We start from the raw sequence: 18,114 nt of genomic DNA, 5'->3' as shown, positions 1-18,114 counted from the left end.
CCTGATACATAAAGGAATAGCTCAAGCCTGGGACAAAAGAAGCAGACAAAGATTTAACTTTAGTTTTAAACAATCAGTTTGTCTCTGTGGAGATTCCCATAATATGGCAGATGTGTTCTCTTTGCCTCAGAACAAAACAGGAGTGCAAGGTCCAACTTTTGTTATCTGCCCCACCATAGGTAAGGTTGTTACTGCCTGGTACACTTAGTTTATGGAAAGACTAACAACCAACCACTTAATAAACGAGAAAGACTGAAGTTAGTTTCTAGCTTTCTTGTATTATCAAAATTGGCTGCAAGCATACAGTCAAATGGTTAACTAGACAGGAATTAGTTTAAAAATCACGAGGCCTCACAGTGGGGAGCTGATGGCCCACCAAATTAGCCTTCTATCCTTCTGCTATAGAGATACCAGATATTGTTCTTGGGATAGAGAAAGCACCAAATCTTAAATGCATGTTAATTTCATTATAAAGTTTTTAATATCATTAACCTAATCATTCAAATTAGAATAGCCAGAAGAACTGGCTAGAAAAGATTAGATTGGGCCTAAAGGAAATTAGGGCATGAGAAATTAACATTTTTAAGAAAAAAGGAAATGGAATCTGTGGTGGTCTGGTATTCTACTAGTTGTTGAGACTCCTCTTCTCAGAGACAACCTATGACAAGTAAAAGGAGAACTAAGGGAATGTTCTCAAATAGATAAGGCTTAGAAAGATGATCGGCAAAGGCACCTGGTAAGCCTTGAGGTCCTGGTAGTCCTGGTAGACCTTTTAATCCAGGCTGGCCTGGGATCCCTGGTGGACCAACATCTCCTTTGATTATAATACTCTGTCCTGAAGGACCAGGTAATCCAGGGGGACCTAAGAGGCAAAACGAAGGTAGGAAAGAGAAAGGCCAGAAGGAATGGATGCCAAAGTGTCCTAAGGTCAGAATAAAAATTGGTGCAAAAGAAACAAGTTACATGTGTTGAAATGTTGCCACGTCCAACAGAAATCTGTTTGGGAAAGCCATCATCCCACCCTGAAGACTGAAAAAATAATTTCCTTAGGGTCACTGGAAAAATTAGGCCTATTGTTCCTATTTTCAAGCCCTGAAGCATGACTTGGTTACTAGAAAGTCTAATCTATTACAAATCTGTGAACACTGGTGTCAGGGGAAGACAATTCTATTTCCTGACAAGTCCATTCAGATTCTAACATCATTTGCAGTTCTTGTTTATTGTGTTTGTCGGGCATCCCACTGAACTAGTAAGGGAATTTAGCAGATGTCCTATTTCAGTTTACGGGAAACTTCTATAAGTCTCCAGCAAAAGAACTATACTCATATTAAAAATATTTTCAATTAAAAATGACTTGCTCTTATAATCTGTTCAACTGAATATGGGAAAGTTAGTATAAAATCTAAAAAAAATTTTAATGAAGCATTCTTGTTAGTCCTGCATCCATCTTAAACTTAAAAGCTCTGGTCTCAATATTTCCTTAATAAAATAGAGAGGTTGAGAGATCAGTAAATAGAGGGAGAGTTTTGCCTACTTGCTTTCAGTTGTTGGGGATTGAGACTCTAAAAGTTTAGTTCAAAGACAGCATGCAAACTTTCAAATTCTTTAATGTGTTTAAAGAATCAGGTATAACTAGCTCCTGAGTAATTCTTACCTGGGGGACCAACAAGTCCTGGATCCCCCTCAGGGCCAGCTGAACCAGGTATTCCACTGGGTCCCTTCATGCCTGCAAAGAAGGTACATACAATGGCACCGCAAAGCAATAGGGCCATAGCATTTGCCCAGTCAAATCAGAAAATGGGTATCTTATCCCAAGGAGTTAAATATAAAAACATTCCTTCAAATACCTGGAAATCCTGGAACACCAGGGAGACCAGGATCTCCTTTCATTCCATTGAGACCTGGTCGACCAGGATTACCCTGAACAAACAAAATCATTAATTTTAGAAAAAAATTGGAGGGGGAGAGAGTGAGGTTACACAGTATTCATATTCATTGATAGCACTTGCTCTAGACTCAAACTTCTAGGATTCAAATCCCAATTTTGCCCCTTACTAGCTTGTGTGACCTTGAGGTGATTATTTAACCTCTTTGATTTGTAGTTTTCTTACCTCTAACATAGAGAAAATAATAGTATCTACTTCATGGGGTTTTTTTTGTGAGGATTAAATGAGATAGCTCATATTAAGTACTTGGAAAACTGATTGGCACGTAGTGTGTGTACTTAATAAATGGCAGCTATTGTTTTATTATCAGGCACAAAGGCACTTTTTTTTAGCGTAGCACTGAGGTGTTAAATGTTTGGGTTAGAATCACACATACAGAAATGATAAAGTCTGCAAGACTTAGCAAAAAAATATAGCAGGGCCTGTTAATTAATTGGGTTTGAGAGCCAGGAAAACTGGGAAGAAGAAGAGTTGAGAATAAGTCTAGAATGTACCTCCTTAAAGGAAGAATAAATGTGGGACACTGAAACTTTTATCAGTAGGACTGAAAAAGGGGCAAACTTGGAACATATTCCAAAATGTAAGAAATGGCTAAAAAAGGAGGGCATGTTAGAAAGACAGTATCCAGCTTGAAGAATTTTCCAAATCCAGGATAATTTGAGCATCAGAATAGACAACAATGGTTTAAAAAATTATAAATCATTAAAAGAGAATTTATGAGTCCATACAAATAATAAATAGATAATACATGGAAGAGAAGGGAGGCTTTGCTTACTCAAGGGCCAACTGGTATATGTGGAGGTAGTGCTAGAGTTAGAAAATCATCATTTGCCACTATTCACTATATTCAACCACTATATTGGTTGGTTGAGGCAAAAAATTTTGATGAGGAGCAGTATATTTGCATGCTATTAATGTGCCTTTCCATAGTTTTGCTTATTCGTTACAAGGGGAAGACTAGTAACCATGCAATGGAGAAACCAGATAACAACCTGTTGGAATGATCAAAATTGAGATCACCAATGAGGGGCAGATGAACATTGTGGGCCTAAACATCTAATAGAGGACACAACATCACTCATGTGGTATTCCAGCTGGGGATGCATAACTAGAACGAAGAAATAGCAGGCAAAAGAAGGAATATTCTGTTTTAAAAAATGGCATGGCAGGGGGACCTGGTGGCTTACTCTGTTAAGCACCCAACTCTTGATTTTGGCTCAGGTCATGATGTCAGTGTTGTGAGATGAGCCCCGTGTCAGGTTGCATGCTCAGCACAGAGTCAGCTTGGGATTCTCTCTCTCCCTATGCCCCTCCCCCCTCAAATAAATACATAAATCTTAAAAAATAAAAATAAAAAATAAAAATGGGAAGGGGCTACATTTCTTCAACAGTGTCAAGATCATGAAATTTTAAAAAAATTGTTTAGCAACTGTTTCAGATTGAGGGAGCAGAAAGTGATACGACAGTTAAATGCAATGCATAATTTGGTCTATGCTGGAGGAAAACAATGCTATCAAGGGCAATTACAAGGTCAATTGACACAATTAGAATATGTAAAGTAGAAATAAAAGTTTTATTAATGTTCAGTTTCCTGAAGTTGATAACTGTGCTGTTACCATATAAAAGAATATCTTTAATTTTAGGAAATCTCATGCAGTGAGTATTTAGTGATAAAAAGGCATGACAGTTATAACTTATTCTCAAATGTTTCATATATATATACATATATATATGCACACATAACATATGGGGCAAAACATTAACAACTAGTGCATCTGGGTAAATGACACATGAAAGGTTTTGTGTTTTTTTTTTACCATTCTTGGAATTTTTCTATGTTTAATGTTATTTCCATTTAAAAATTAGAAAAGGTGCAAATGTAAGAACTAAACTGCACAAAAGAAAATGAATAGAACTTGATAATACTAGATTTATAAAATGTTGTTATCAGGCAGTAGTCTTGAATCAGGCATAGAGACATATAAACTGGAAGCACCTGGGAAATGAATGAGGAGGGAGTAAGTAGAGAACGAATAAAGAGATGACTCAAATTTTAAGAGTGTGTGTCTAGAATAGTGATGACATGAGGAAAAAAGGTTAGTTGTTGGAAAGCTTTAAGGACTACTGTTATAGATGTTTTTTTTTTTTTCTGCTATGAAGCAGTCATCACAGTTAAAAGATTGAGCCCAGGTTGTGTTGGTTGTGATACCTAACAACAATCCTCCTGAATGAATGCAAGAAATGTTAATGATACATAAAGAAGCATGTGACTTTCTGGGTCACTCAAACCAATGTGGAAAGTACATGAATACAAATGTGGGGATATGTTATTATTCCCTTTTGACAGGTGAAGACAGAAACCTAAAGTGTCTATCTGCATTCCTCATAGACACAAAGCAGAAGCATACAGTGGAGCTGAAATTTGAACCTAACTCTATCTAATTTCAAAGTCTAAAATATCCCCACTCAACTATAATTACTTCCTATGAATGGTCTCATCCACATGTAATGCTCTGATATATGCGTCTGCTTTTATGAATTTGCTTTCACTGAAATGAATGTTTCTCAAACCTAAATAACATACATAGCAATGACTCGAGGTAAAATATCTTCTGAGGAACCCTTTAACTATAAAGTAGCTAAGTCCCGTTAGTTGGAAGAAGATAGAAAACTTGCCTTTATCTTCCTTTGTAATTCACTAGTGAGGCATGCATAGAGCCTTGACCAGTAAATACTAATAAAAATAATGCAGCTTAGAAGTCCCATTTTGAATGCAAACCCCCTTTCTCATCATCAAATTTCTACTCCCATTTCCTACCTGTTGTCCTGGTGGCCCTTGATCTCCTTTCAAACCAGGCAAACCAGGTTGCCCAGGTTGGCCTGGGTTTCCTCTCTCTCCTTTAATACCTCCATTTCCAGGGAGACCTCGGGGACCTTCTGGACCTGGTAGACCTTGACAATGCACAACAAATGTCCATATTTCAGTATAGCACAAGAGTAGTAGAAAAGCCTGGCTTCTGAAATATCAGTCTTCTAAATCCTATTAGTTTGCAGGATAAAGTCCAGACTACATCAAAACATACAGACTTATGCTGATTCTCTAATATAAATTGGGCTGGGTTCTTTTTGTTATCAACACTGGTCTGCAGTCCCTTTTAGTTTGCATTTTATTATACATTAAATCTAATAAGCTCATATTTAAAGACAGGACATTATAATAAAGACTGTTTCTGTAATCCCTAAGTGTTTCACTTAAGTGAAAAGAAACGAGCACCATACATAGGGCACTGTTCTCAAATTGGAGCATACATCAAAGCCACTGGAGAGTTTGTTAAAACAGATTCCTGGGCTCACTCCCAGAGTTTAGGATTCAGAAAGGCTGGGGAGGGGCCCACAAATGTGCATTCTAACAAGTGCCCCATAACTAAAGCTGCTGGTTCCAGACCACACTTTAAGAATCACTACTGTAGTGCAATCAGGGATTCAAGCCATTTGTCTCGTTGTGATTGCTTTACTTGTATGTAGTTATTTTGTAAGTAGTACTTGTAAGTCGTTTCATTCAGCTTTTATTACTATGCAATTAAGATAGTTACTTAAGCAAGCTGTTTGATTTTAGTGACATGCTTACTAATACCTGGTAATACTTTGGTGTCAGAAATTTATTAATTCAATATAGTACTTCTGAATTTATTTTAAACATGTTTTCATATTCTTTGCATTTTAAATATTTCTGGAAAAAATTCTGCATACGTCTTGTGAATAAATAAAATTATTTAAAAGAGGATTTTGCTAAGCTCTTTTCCTTATACTATGTTTTTAACTTCTCATTCTAAATAGAGGTATCAGGTCCATTAAACAACCAACAAGATCTATCAGTGGCTACATCTTTTGTCACTAGGTAGGAAAAAGCTGTTACTTGCTTGCTAGGCAGTGGCTGAAGCTAAGACCAACTAGTTCTGCCTTAAGAAACTAATTATGAAGCACTAAATAATGAACAGGCAACAGTTAGCACTTACACATTTTCTCCTTTGGTGATCTTAGTTTTTCATTGGTTTCAACAAAAAAGCAAGGTATATAGTGATTACTTTTGAAGGAAATAACCTAGGCAAATGAATTTAGAATACTTGAGTTTATGCTTACCCATGGACAAAGGGTCATCTTTCTGATCTGAGATTAAAATTCAGACTTTAGTTCCCTTCCAATACTCTTAAGACCCAGAATAAATGACTGCATGCTAACAAGGCAGGACGGCATATGAATTAAGAATGCTGGACTCTGGAGCTGGAAGGCTGGGTTGGAATCCCAGCTTCAATAATTATTAGCTGTTAGACCTTAGGAAGTTTATTAATCTCCTTGGCCTCAATTTCCTCCTCTTTAAAATAGAAATAAGAATAGTACCTACTTCATCAGGTTGATCCAAGGATTAAATGAGATAATATGTAAAATTACTTAACACGGTGCCTGGTACATACTAAGAATTATGTAAGAGGTTTTTAAAAATTATTATTACTACTACTACCTTCATTATTTGTAAAACTGAAAGTAAGAACATACCTTTAAAATATGAGACCATTTTAAATCTTTCAGCTATTTCTATGTGATTTCATAATATAACACTATTCTATCTGGCACATGAGAAAGAGGAAGCAGGTCCACAACAGTACAACTGTTTTATCTTTAAACAATTTAAATTATATAGTCACCCAAGTCCAGCAACCAGACAGACACGCTTAGAAATTCCCTTCCCAATCATAAAGAAAGGGTTGGAGTACTTTGCACTAAAATAAAAAACAAGAACAACTGCTGAGTTCACACCCCTAGATAGGGTTTTCTAAGCAAAATGATTTCATCTATAATGTATAATTTGGACTAGAGATCAGGTAGCAAATTGTCTTATTAGGAAAAAAAAAATAAACACTCTGTTAATCAGCCTAACAATGAGGAAGTAAGATTAAGATGGGGGAAAAAAGAGAATCTTTTATGATCCTTTTCCCCAGTCTGAAAAGTTATCAGAATATTTGAGAAAAAAAACCAGGCATGTTATGAGAATTGTTCTTTCTGCAATTAAAAGAAAATATTGGGAAATTTACATGTTATTAATTCAGGCCTGCCATTCCAGAGTCCTTCAAATTTAAATTAATGATTTGCTAATGATATCAGGGACATATACGTTTTAATAGTACTCAATGGTAACCTTCTTCCTTTTTTGAAAATAGCCACATAAACACATATCAGAGCAACATCATGCAACAAAAATCAATATGCAGAGGTTACAAATAGGCCAGATGCCTGTCTAAAAATCTTAATGCAGTCTTAAAGATAACAATAATTTAAAATTCAACATGTCTTCATATATGGATTACCTATTATAAAAATTGAAGCTACAAAGACCTAATGTCATTTCAAACTTGATTATAAACAAGTCACATTAACTTCACCAATATGCTAAATACCAGAGCAGGTAGTATTTGAGGATAACAGCCCTCTTCAATGACTTCTGAGTTACAGCAAAAAAAAGTGCATTTCTCTTATCATACATACAAAACATTAAAAAAAAAAGAATTGACCAGTGAAGAGTCTAACCTTGAAAACCTGGGAAGATCAGAGTTCACCAAAGCCCAAAGATCGATGTTAGCAGTATCAGACATCACACAGTACAAAATAAGATTATGAGTTAGAAGTGGTTCACATTATAGCACAAGTTAAACAATAATCCTCTTAGCCAGTATTTCTCATACCTACAGTGTAATCAGTATGCAAACAGCACCATACAGAAGTATAGAGAGCCAAACATTTTCAAATAGAGCTTATCATAGGAAATAAGCTGCTAGCTTTCATTAATCCAAAAAAATGGAAAGCTCTACTAAAGATATCATGTTAACACTGCTACTGTGGCTTTCCAAAAGTTAGCATCTCAAACACTGAAGTAGGTAAGACAGTACCATTTCGCTGATTGCCTTCCATTCCCTTCACAAAGGGATAATTGTGGATAAATGCTTACATTTATCTTGGCCTCTGCCTTCCTTTAATAAAAACTCAAGGTGCAAATTTCTTGATATGTTCAGACAACCTCAAAGAGGTACAGTTAACTTTAAAGGATTCATTAGACAAAAATACAAAGATCATAGGTGATAAAATAGAGAAATTAAAATAAAAGTACACAATCGCCATTACCAACTGCACTTCTATTTTCTTTCTTTGAAAATCATTCTATGAAACCATATTCTGATTTTTTTCATAATTCATCAAGAAGCTTTCTTCTGTGAATTATTACTTATAACAAGTTATTCAAAGAGAAAGAGCCAACATGTACTTGTTCACCGCTGAATGTTAAAATAAAGAGCCAAATTTTCCAAAAATGTGAAGACCATCAGTGAAGGGGTACATTAAAAATATTTTGACATGCAATATCCTACCCTAAATCACAGAAAATATCACATTTACTTTATTATTATCCAATGCACATATTAAATCAAGCTATTAACTATTAAAAGAAGGATCATTAAATAAAAAGATAAAAGGCCTATAAATAGGACAACTCTTGATTAATGTTAATTAACTATAAACACAGTTTCCTTTCCTTAGAAGTCTTGCTATGATTTATAAACACTGAAGTCAGCAGAGAGAATAAATTGTGCTACAGCATTGAATCCCAGGAATTGGAAGAACTAGGGTCTGTTCTTGGTTCTATTTATCTCAATGGGACTATGGACAATTCAATCTCCCTGAGCTTGTTTTCTCACCCACATAATGGGAACAATGTTATCTGCCCTAACCTCCTTTACAGTTGTTTTATTTATTTTTTATAATAATTTTTTATTATGTTATGTTAGTCACCATACAGTTGTTTTAAAGATCAAATTCCAGGGATGCCTGGGTGGCACAGTTGGCTCTGCCTTTGACTGGAGTCATGATCCCAGGGTCCTGGGATCAAGTCCCACATCGGGCTCCTTGCTAAGCGGGGAGCCTGCTTCTCCCTTTGCCTACTGCTCCTCCTGCTGCACTCTCTCTAATAAATAAATAAATAAATAAATATCGAATTCCATTTTAAAAATAGAGACCTGATAGCTGCCAGATGCAAGGTGCTACAGGGAACACAAAGATTTACTACACCCACACTCTGCCTTCAAAGAGCTTTTAATAAAAGTGTATTAAATGATGTAAAGGGTGGCATGTCACATAAGTACAAAACATTATTATTACTGCCAGGTAATAAAACTTTTAAAGCATTTGATAATTTGAAAATCAGAAGGCTAAAAATCAGCTTCTGTTTGTTTAAATGGTTTCTAAACCACATACAGCAAACTGACTCAAGACCATAGTTTGAGAGAGTCTGGCCACATAATTAGTTAAATAAAATAGAATTCCTGTAAAGAAATTTTATATGTGTATTTGCTATAGAAGGACCAATAACAAGAAAGCTTAGAAAAATGCCACTGAAATATGTATTCTGGTCTGAGTAAGTAACAAGGAAAACTTCAGATCATATCATAGCAAAACTCCTAAGATCTTAATTTCTAAGCGGTAAAATTTTAATGAGTTATATGCCAAGTCAATTTTGTACATGAAGCTCTCAATCCATTATTTCTCAAATGACCTAAGAAAGTTTAACTAACAAAACAAAACAAAACTTAAAGTCTCGTACATAAGTGGTAATAACTAAACATTAGCTGATGAATTGATGGGCAAATTTTATTTTATTTAAATTCAATTAGCCAACATATAGTACATCATTAGTTTCCTATGTAGTGTTCAATGATTCATCAGTTGCGTATAACACCCAGTGCTCATCAATTTTAAATCCAGTTTCCACTTAAGGTTGTAGACTTCAACTGTTGCAAAGAAGAGAACACCGTAGATACTACGTTCCAGTAACTATGTAATTTAGAGTACATCCGGTAAATACGTTGTCAAATTGGTTTTAAAGTGATGTGGCTACTTCCCTGTTTCTTCTTTGAATATATTCTAGTGCCTCAGAAGAAAGCAATCTTCTAGGCAACACTAAAATCTGGAAGTGATCAAGGCAGCTGACTTCTATGCAAATCAGATAGGGGAGTAATCAAAATTACTTCAAAGTATTCCCTAAGTTTTCTCTTTATCATGGTGATAGTTAAACACTATGCACTTGTCTTAATCTTTTTGATGACATCCATTTAGGAGAAACACAAGAAGCAGTTAATAGGGATTGATGGAACTTATGAGATAACTTATGAGGTAACAGAAAACAAGAGAGTGGAGGCAAGGTCCAGTCTGCTATAATGAAGAGTCTCCTAAAATGGCAGAAGGAGCTTCGCTTCATCACTTATTATATTTATAACTAGAATAAGAAGCCAGATCATAAGCACTGAGCCATAAAACTGCTTTTGTTGGAGGATGATATATGTTATTAGTAAAATAGACACTTAACAGAGCATTGGGGAGCCCTAAGTCAGATTCCCAACTATGCCAGTGACTAACAGTATGACCTTGAGGAAGCTTCTTAAAATCTTTGTGCCTCAGCTTTCTCATATGTGACAAAGGTTCTCTCCTTGACTAAATTTTAGATTGGCTCCTCTGAGCCTTCTTCTCAACTAGGCCTCATCCTTAGGCCCTATTCTTGGTATGCTGAAGCCTAGTTTTGGCAAGAATCCTTTAGCAAGTCAGTTTACAGACAGTCCCCCCACTGTTGATATCTGATCATCCCCCAACCCTGATGTCTAAGTCTTTAGCCTGACTTTAGCAAGAATGTTATTAGGCCAGTTTAGCAAGAATCTACCTACCCTTGATGTTTCATGTTAGTTACTTTTCATCCACTGACCCCCTCACTGTGCTGGTTGACTATAAATCCCCATTTATCCTTGTTGTATTCAGTTGAGTTCAGTCTCTCTCCCCTATTGCAACTGTCTCTCCCCTACTGTAATAGTCTTAAATAAAACCTGTCTTGCCATCTTTAACAAGTGTCTAGTGAGTAATATGTCTTTGAAAAGTGTAAAACTTAAGTCTCTTCTATATCGGATACTCCATGGCTCTATGAAATTAGGGGTTTGTGGAAGGAGTGAGTAGTAAGTAGGAGTAAGTAACTAAGGAATCTGTTCAGATAGAGATAGATGGCTTCCTAAAAAGAATCTTGAAAAATTATGAATTTTTAATTCATAAAAGAAAATTTCCAGCCATTCCCAATAGTCAGAACTCAGAAATATACTTTTTCCCCATGTTAGTTACTCCTCAGAAATTTGAAAAGGTCTATTTATCTTGAGATAATAAACACATTCAGATATTTGTGGTTCCTTTTACTCCTAATTAGGTTAACATCTTTCACTGTGAATCAGCGATTTTCCATTGGACAGCTCCTGGTAACTGTTCTTTGGTGTTTAAGGTTTACATGTGTATGATTCAAATAAGATTAAGAGGCTTCTAATCTGTGTTGGTTGTATGGAATTTTTAAATTCTGTACCTATTAATTCATTTTCATAGCAGGAGAATTTAGAACTTTGTGACAACCCAAAATGTGAAGGTGGGATGGTTTGAAAAATTACAAGAGTTGAAGCAAGTCAAGAATTGCATATTTGCAGGATCTGATAATACATATTATTGTTTAAAAAAGAATGCCTTTTCAAGGATGTGGAGAAAGGGGAACCCTCCTGTACTGCTGATGGGAATGCAAACTGGTGCAGCCACTGTGTAAAACAGTATGGAGGTTCCTCAAAAGTTAAAACTAGAACTATCCTATGATTCAGCAATTGCACTACTAGGTATTTACCCAAAGAATACAAAAATACTAATTCAAAGGTGTACATGCACCCTGATGTTTACAGGAGCATTATCTACAGTAACTAGACTATGGAAAGAGCCCAAATGTCCATAGACTGATAAGTGGATAAAGAAGATGTAAAATGGATCACAATGGAATATTATATATTATATATATAATATACATATATATATACAATGGAATATTACTGAGCCATAAAAAAGAATGAAATCTTGCCATTTGCAATGGCATGGATAGAACTAGAGAATATTATGCTAAGCGAAGTAAGTCAGCCAGAGAAAGACAAATACCATATGATTTCTCTCATATGTGAAATTTAAGAAACAAAACAAATGAGCATGGGTAAAAAAAGACAGGAGAGGCAAACCAAGAAACAGACTCTTTAATTATAGAGAACGAACTGATGGTTTGTGAAACAGGCGATAGGGATTAAGGAGTACACTTCTTGTGATGAGCACCGGGTATTGTTTGTAAGTGTTGAATCACTAAATTGTAATTGAAACTAATTTATAGTGTATGTTAACTAACTGGAATTTAAATAAAAAGTTAAAAAAAGAATGCCTTTTTGAAGGGTAGTTCTATTTCATTTACATTAACAGATATAAAACAAAAATAAGAAATACACTCTATTCTGAAGGTAAGGTAAAATATTATACAATACACTTTTGGGTACTATAAATTTTTGAGTAAAAATGACAAAGTGTTAAATTAGTTTTCTTAACTAGGTAATTTTTGGTTATTCCAATAGACAGAAACATTGGACTCTACAGTTCTTTCAACTTTCAGAGATAGACCAACATGTAAGAACTGCACTGGCATATATGCTCTTAAAATAGATTCAAGTACTTGAAAATATTAGGTACAGGTATAAATATATCCATATATATACATATATATATATGGAGAGAGAGAGGAATTATATATAGAACTATATATATGCACACTTGTACATATATGTACACATATACATGTATATATGTATAACTATATGTACACACACATATAAATATATATAAAAATATAAGAAAAGTTTCAAAGTTCATGCAGTTACTACTTTGGAGTTAAGGAGCTAACCTGGAGGACCTGGATAGGGATCAAAGTTCACCAAGGCCCAATGTCATCATTAACAAAAAGGAAAAATATCAAAATTGTTAGCAATATCAAGAAACTAAAGCATTACACCAACTTCTTTCAAGTTAAACTTTAATTCAATAAAAGAATACTCTGGAAGTTCATATTCATGCACCTATAGAAAAACCAAATTATTACCACTTAGCATCAGCACTAAAATAAAGACGGCACATGTGACATATTTTGAAAGGCAAAAATATCATTTTTAATAATCGTTACCATGAGCTCAAAAACAACTAATTCTAAGATCAATTGGGTTTAAAACTCCCTTTTAATTTGCAGTTTATGAACAAAGTAAGAAGTCACAAACTACTCATCAGGTAGGTGTTCTTCCTCCTACTATTTAGAAACAGTAATTTTTAAAAGCACCTTTGTGACTAATGTCTTTATGTTGACACATTTCACAACAATGTTCCACAGTGAGCTCCATTACTAGTAAAGAAAAAATAATCAGAGTGCTGATTAAAATATAAAAAAATGATAATAGTTTGGCTTATTTTATAATTACTGCATGCATAACCAAGCAAGACATTGGTGTCAATTCTTTACATGCAAGAGTTAATACGGCTGAGGTGGTTTTCACTGGTTTTCTTCACTACTAAAACAAGGTAAAACTCTGAAGACCCTCTATAAACAGTCAAGTCAGATCAGATAAAATCTGGTTTTGAAAACGATCCTCTGAACAAAGTATGTGATCACATTTGATTCATGTTTTCAGAGCATATCTTATTAAAACGAACTCCGATAACTTCAGAGTTTATGGTAATTTAAATGGAGATTTTTATTTTTAAAAACATTTAAAAAATGAGTCAGAGACTTTCAAAGGCTAAAAGGACAACTGCTGTTTCTTTAACCTTAGATTTCTCTTATTATTTTAAATAAATGAAGGCCAAGTTTTTAATTTCTGAAAATATAAAAATTGAATATTAAGTCCCAAAAATCTGTTAATAATTTATCACCAGTGACTGGGCTCAGCAACATTAATCCTGGATGAAAACAAGCACTTCCAAACAGCAAAATGAAGTGACACAGCACATATACAAAATGAAAAGTGAACACTGGATGCAAAATTGAGACTACAAGAGCAGTTAACACACGACAAATGAGGAATAGACATGAAGCTGGTATGAAGAGATTGCTATTCAATTTAGTCATGCTGTGATGTTGAAGATAAATCTGATTGCCTAGTTCCTAGAGAAGATAAAATTTTTTTATTGTGCTTGGTGACATTTGCTGATCATATGACAGAACCATAGCAACACTTTTGGTATGGACCACAAGCATCTATGGGGTGATCACTAAAATGATTTCTGTGATGACATGCTGAGAAGCTCACATTAAAAATGCAGATGGCATTTTGCTGCCAGGTTATCAGTATAGTTTTATGTTTAATAAAAAGACTAATAAATCCACTATTTTCTTTTTTCCTCCAAGTTGGTTTGTTTTAGTTCAAATGTAAGTAAATGATGAAAGGCATTACTGAAAAGAATTATTAGATGCTACAGAAATGGATGGAGCTAGGTATAAACCAAGCTATTTACATGTAAGACGTTCTTAGATTATAGAGTCTAAAGTCCTAAAGACTGAATAACCTGCCAGCAAAATGAAATAAATTAACGAATAAACAGACCATTCCCCTACCACTCATGTACATACCTGGTCTCCCAGGAGGACCCTGGGGCCCAGGGTTGCCTTTAGGGCCTTCCAGAGCTGGACCTGGAGAACCAGGAGGGCCTGGGGGACCTTGCACACCAGGGAAACCCTGAAAGCCTGGTTCTCCCTTTGGACCAGGAAGGCCAGGGTTTCCTGGAATGCCAGGTAATCCTCCATCACCCTTTTGACCTATGAAAGCAAAGTGACATTAGGAAACACATTAAATGGTACTGCCCGTATTAGGCTTGCCTATGAGGCTAAATCGATTCATTCTTATTAGAACAAGTGATGGGGTTTGCTAGGATCATTTCTATCTTCCACCAAATCCCTCACTCGTCCAAAAAACCCATTCTTCTTATGAAGTATATTCAACTGTTATCAGAAATATTTATTAAAGTATGTATAGAAATATAAAAACAATAATAGCTGGGATCCTGAAAGATACCCTTTGTATTAGGACACAGAGCAATGATCACATGATCAGTAGCTGTGAGAAAATAAAAAACAAAAAATAGAAAGGTTTAAAGTATTGGCATGAACAGGTTAGAAATGGCTGGAGGAAATTTCTTAAACAAATATTTTGGGACTAATGAAGATATGGATCTTCAATAGTTGCTGTGTGTGCCTGAAGACAATTCTATTCAAGATTTAGAATCCCAACCCAGACAAACTATTCTCAACATTTTTTCTACACCACCAACATGCCTGAAAGCAATAAAACAGTGGCACATTAAAGTAATAATTTTGACATTGGGATCATGGGAAGGATATAGGAATTTCTAGGAGATACGTCTGTGGTTTGAAAAAACTTCCATAGACTAGCTAATGGTCATTTCAGAACATAAACAGGCATATCTATACACACATTCACTCATTCAATTAACACTTTGGTGCTTACAATGAAAGCAAGAACAAGTGAGGGCATGTAGATGTGTATGAGCACATATCCACCCAAAACACAAAACATATATTAATATGAAGTTTTCCGTTTTTATTATTGGTATGTATTTCTACAGAGTTTCCTTATAATACCTTGGTTTTGTTTCCATAGGGAGAAAAGAGCATTTTTGTTTTTTTTTTTTCGTCTGAAAGACTTTTAAAAAATTGGTTGAAATCTACCTCTTTCTATGAATTTGCTTTCTTTATCATTTCCTTAGCAATTACTTATGAAATTAAGAAGAGATATTTATATGTAAATTTCCTAAAGAATGGATTTTTATATAGCACAACTCTTTCTACTAAGTTGTTAATTAAGAACTGCTTTAAGATATAACTTTAGGGGCGCCTGGGTGGCACAGCGGTTAAGCTCCTGCCTTCGGCTCAGGGCGTGATCCCGGCGTTATGGGATCGAGCCCCACATCAGGCTCCTCTGCTATGAGCCTGCTTCTTCCTCTCCCACTCCCCCTGCTTGTGTTTCCTCTCTCGCTGGCTGTCTCTATCTCTGTCGAATAAATAAATAAAATCTTTAAAAAAAAAAAGATATAACTTTAGCTTTGAGTTTTCTGGGGTTGTATGTGCATTTTATAACAGTAAATGGTGGAGATGGAAAAATAAATGTACTGGAACACATTCTCTTTATATGGACTGATCTAGTATGTTTTATTAATTTACCAGAAAGTCCTGGGAGTCCGGGGGGTCCTGGGATTCCAAAGCCCGGTTGACCTGTCAGGGTATAAACCAAAACTCTCAAATAGATAATAATAAATGAAACAAGGACAAATTTTTTTGGATCATTCAGTTTTTCACTGAGTGCTACTATGTTATATGAAACATGCAGAAGATTTGTTTCCAACATGGAACCACAATTCTAACATGAGAAAACTATAAAAATATATTCTACTTGTGATAAGTGTTAAATATATCTTTATATACACAAAGATCTATAAATGGAATATAGATTGCATACTGAAACGAGGTCATCCAGAGAAGATAAAAACAGCTGGGTAACTTCACATAAAAAACTGGGCAAGAAAGGATATGGAGTGTTTTTTTTTAAGAAGGAGGCAACCTGATTAATAAACGTGAAGTAATATTCTCAGTACAGAGTGCAAGAAGGTACTTAGGAAGGAAAAAGTGTATAGTAGCTTAGAGGTTAAGAAAGAAGATATAATTTCATTGTGGGTAAAAAAGGGCAAAAGTTAAAGAAGACAAGGAAGAAATTAGAAAATTAGGAACAATGAAAAAATATAGCACCTGGTTCACCCTTCTGTCCAGCTGGTCCAGGAATACCATCTTGACCTGGGTTGCCTTTTTCACCTGGAGGCCCTGGTGGTCCAGGACGACCTCCTCCACCTAAAGCACAGGGTATAGCACGTGATACCTATCCTCTCAATTCCCTTTCCTTCCATATTCCCCATTCTTTCCATACAAGCTTCAAATGGTTCTATCCACATGACACAAAGTACCTCTGAGACACCCCTTTAAATCACAAATCTTGTGAAAAAGAAGCATAAAAGGAATAAAAACTAATAAGGAAGAAATTTATCATTCACTCACTATCCAAAAACTTTCAGTTTCTCATTTTAATCTAGCTTTAGAATATCAAGGAGAGTAAGGTGTGGGGTGGAATGGGGTGCTATCATAGGCCTCATATGTGGGGCCAGAGAAATGACTTGCTTTAGAATTCAGTAAACAACATTTTGCCATTCTTAAAAATACCAGAGTTTCCACTAATTGTAGGATACCTGAAATAACTCTCCCTGGAAAAAGCCCCCCAAATAAGGTTTCAAAGTAATAATTTTAAGTAACTTTTATCAAGAGTTGTTCACTTACAAAAAAAGTGTTGTTCACTTTGTACCTGACAAGTAGAACTAAGTGAATGATCACCATGTTTCCTTGTCTTAAAAATGTTCACAGCTCCCAGAAATGATTTGACTTTCCCAAAATGAATATGAGCCTTAGTTTTACAACTAACCCTTAGGTTTCATGCTTACCTACAGGACCAGGTTCTCCTGGAAGGCCAGGGTTCCCAGGAGGACCATTAATACCTTTTGCTCCAGGAAGTCCTGGGGTTCCTAGAATAAAGAGTTCAATTTGATAATAAAAGAAAAAGTGCATTGCTTTAAGAGTTAAACTTATAATTTACAGCGTTAGCACAGAAACTGAAGAAAGGGAAAAAAAACAAGGAAGATGCTGGTATTTGCTGAATATTTTTAAGAATAATTTTAAGTTTTAAAGTGATTTCTCCAGAGGCTGGCATTATTATATATTCATAATAAAAATAATCACCACAATATTACATTGGTAGAACTGGTAGGATTCCATTGTATGGATAACCAATTTTTTAATCCATTCATCTATTGTCAGACATTTGGGTCATTGTCAGGTTTAGGTATTATGAATATCTATCTATTTATGGAAACCTGTTCCACTTCCAGTTTGTAGCTATTATGAGTTATGCTGCTATGAATATTTCTGCATCAGTATTTTTGTGGATATATGTCTTAATTTATCTTGGATAAATACCTAGATAGGAATGGAACTGCTGAGTCAGAGTAGGCATATGGTACATCTTATTAAAAAAAAAAAAAACACCTGCCAAACCATTTGACACAACAATGTTTCAGAATTCCAGTTGCTCCAGATCCTTGTACAACATATGGTGATATCAGTTGTTTTAATAATAACCATTCT

The 18,114-nt window shown here is 35.1% G+C and overlaps 1 protein-coding gene across 4 annotated transcripts in view; it reads right to left on the bottom strand.

Moving 5' to 3' along the window:
• The window catches only part of COL4A5 (collagen type IV alpha 5 chain), a 224,592-nt gene that overhangs the window by 11,175 nt on the left and 195,303 nt on the right, over positions 1-18,114 (bottom strand). For 2 of the 4 annotated variants that reach the window (XM_034650010.1, XM_002925583.4), the window contains 10 exons: positions 17,415-17,495; positions 16,675-16,773; positions 16,093-16,143; positions 14,485-14,670; positions 12,772-12,780; positions 7,530-7,538; positions 4,765-4,898; positions 1,848-1,920; positions 1,655-1,726; positions 734-862 (listed from right to left, as the gene is read on the bottom strand). In XM_034650010.1, the coding sequence (XP_034505901.1) occupies positions 734-862; positions 1,655-1,726; positions 1,848-1,920; positions 4,765-4,898; positions 7,530-7,538; positions 12,772-12,780; positions 14,485-14,670; positions 16,093-16,143; positions 16,675-16,773; positions 17,415-17,495 (843 nt within the window). The remainder of the gene's footprint in view (positions 1-733; positions 863-1,654; positions 1,727-1,847; positions 1,921-4,764; positions 4,899-7,529; positions 7,539-12,771; positions 12,781-14,484; positions 14,671-16,092; positions 16,144-16,674; positions 16,774-17,414; positions 17,496-18,114) is intronic. The other 2 variants (XM_034650009.1, XM_011232771.3) reach the window with 2 other exon arrangements.

The sequence above is a fragment of the Ailuropoda melanoleuca genome, chromosome X, assembly GCF_002007445.2.
Source record: "Ailuropoda melanoleuca isolate Jingjing chromosome X, ASM200744v2, whole genome shotgun sequence".
Taxonomy (NCBI): Eukaryota; Metazoa; Chordata; class Mammalia; order Carnivora; family Ursidae; genus Ailuropoda; species Ailuropoda melanoleuca.
This window is presented reverse-complemented; position numbering and strand designations above follow the sequence as displayed.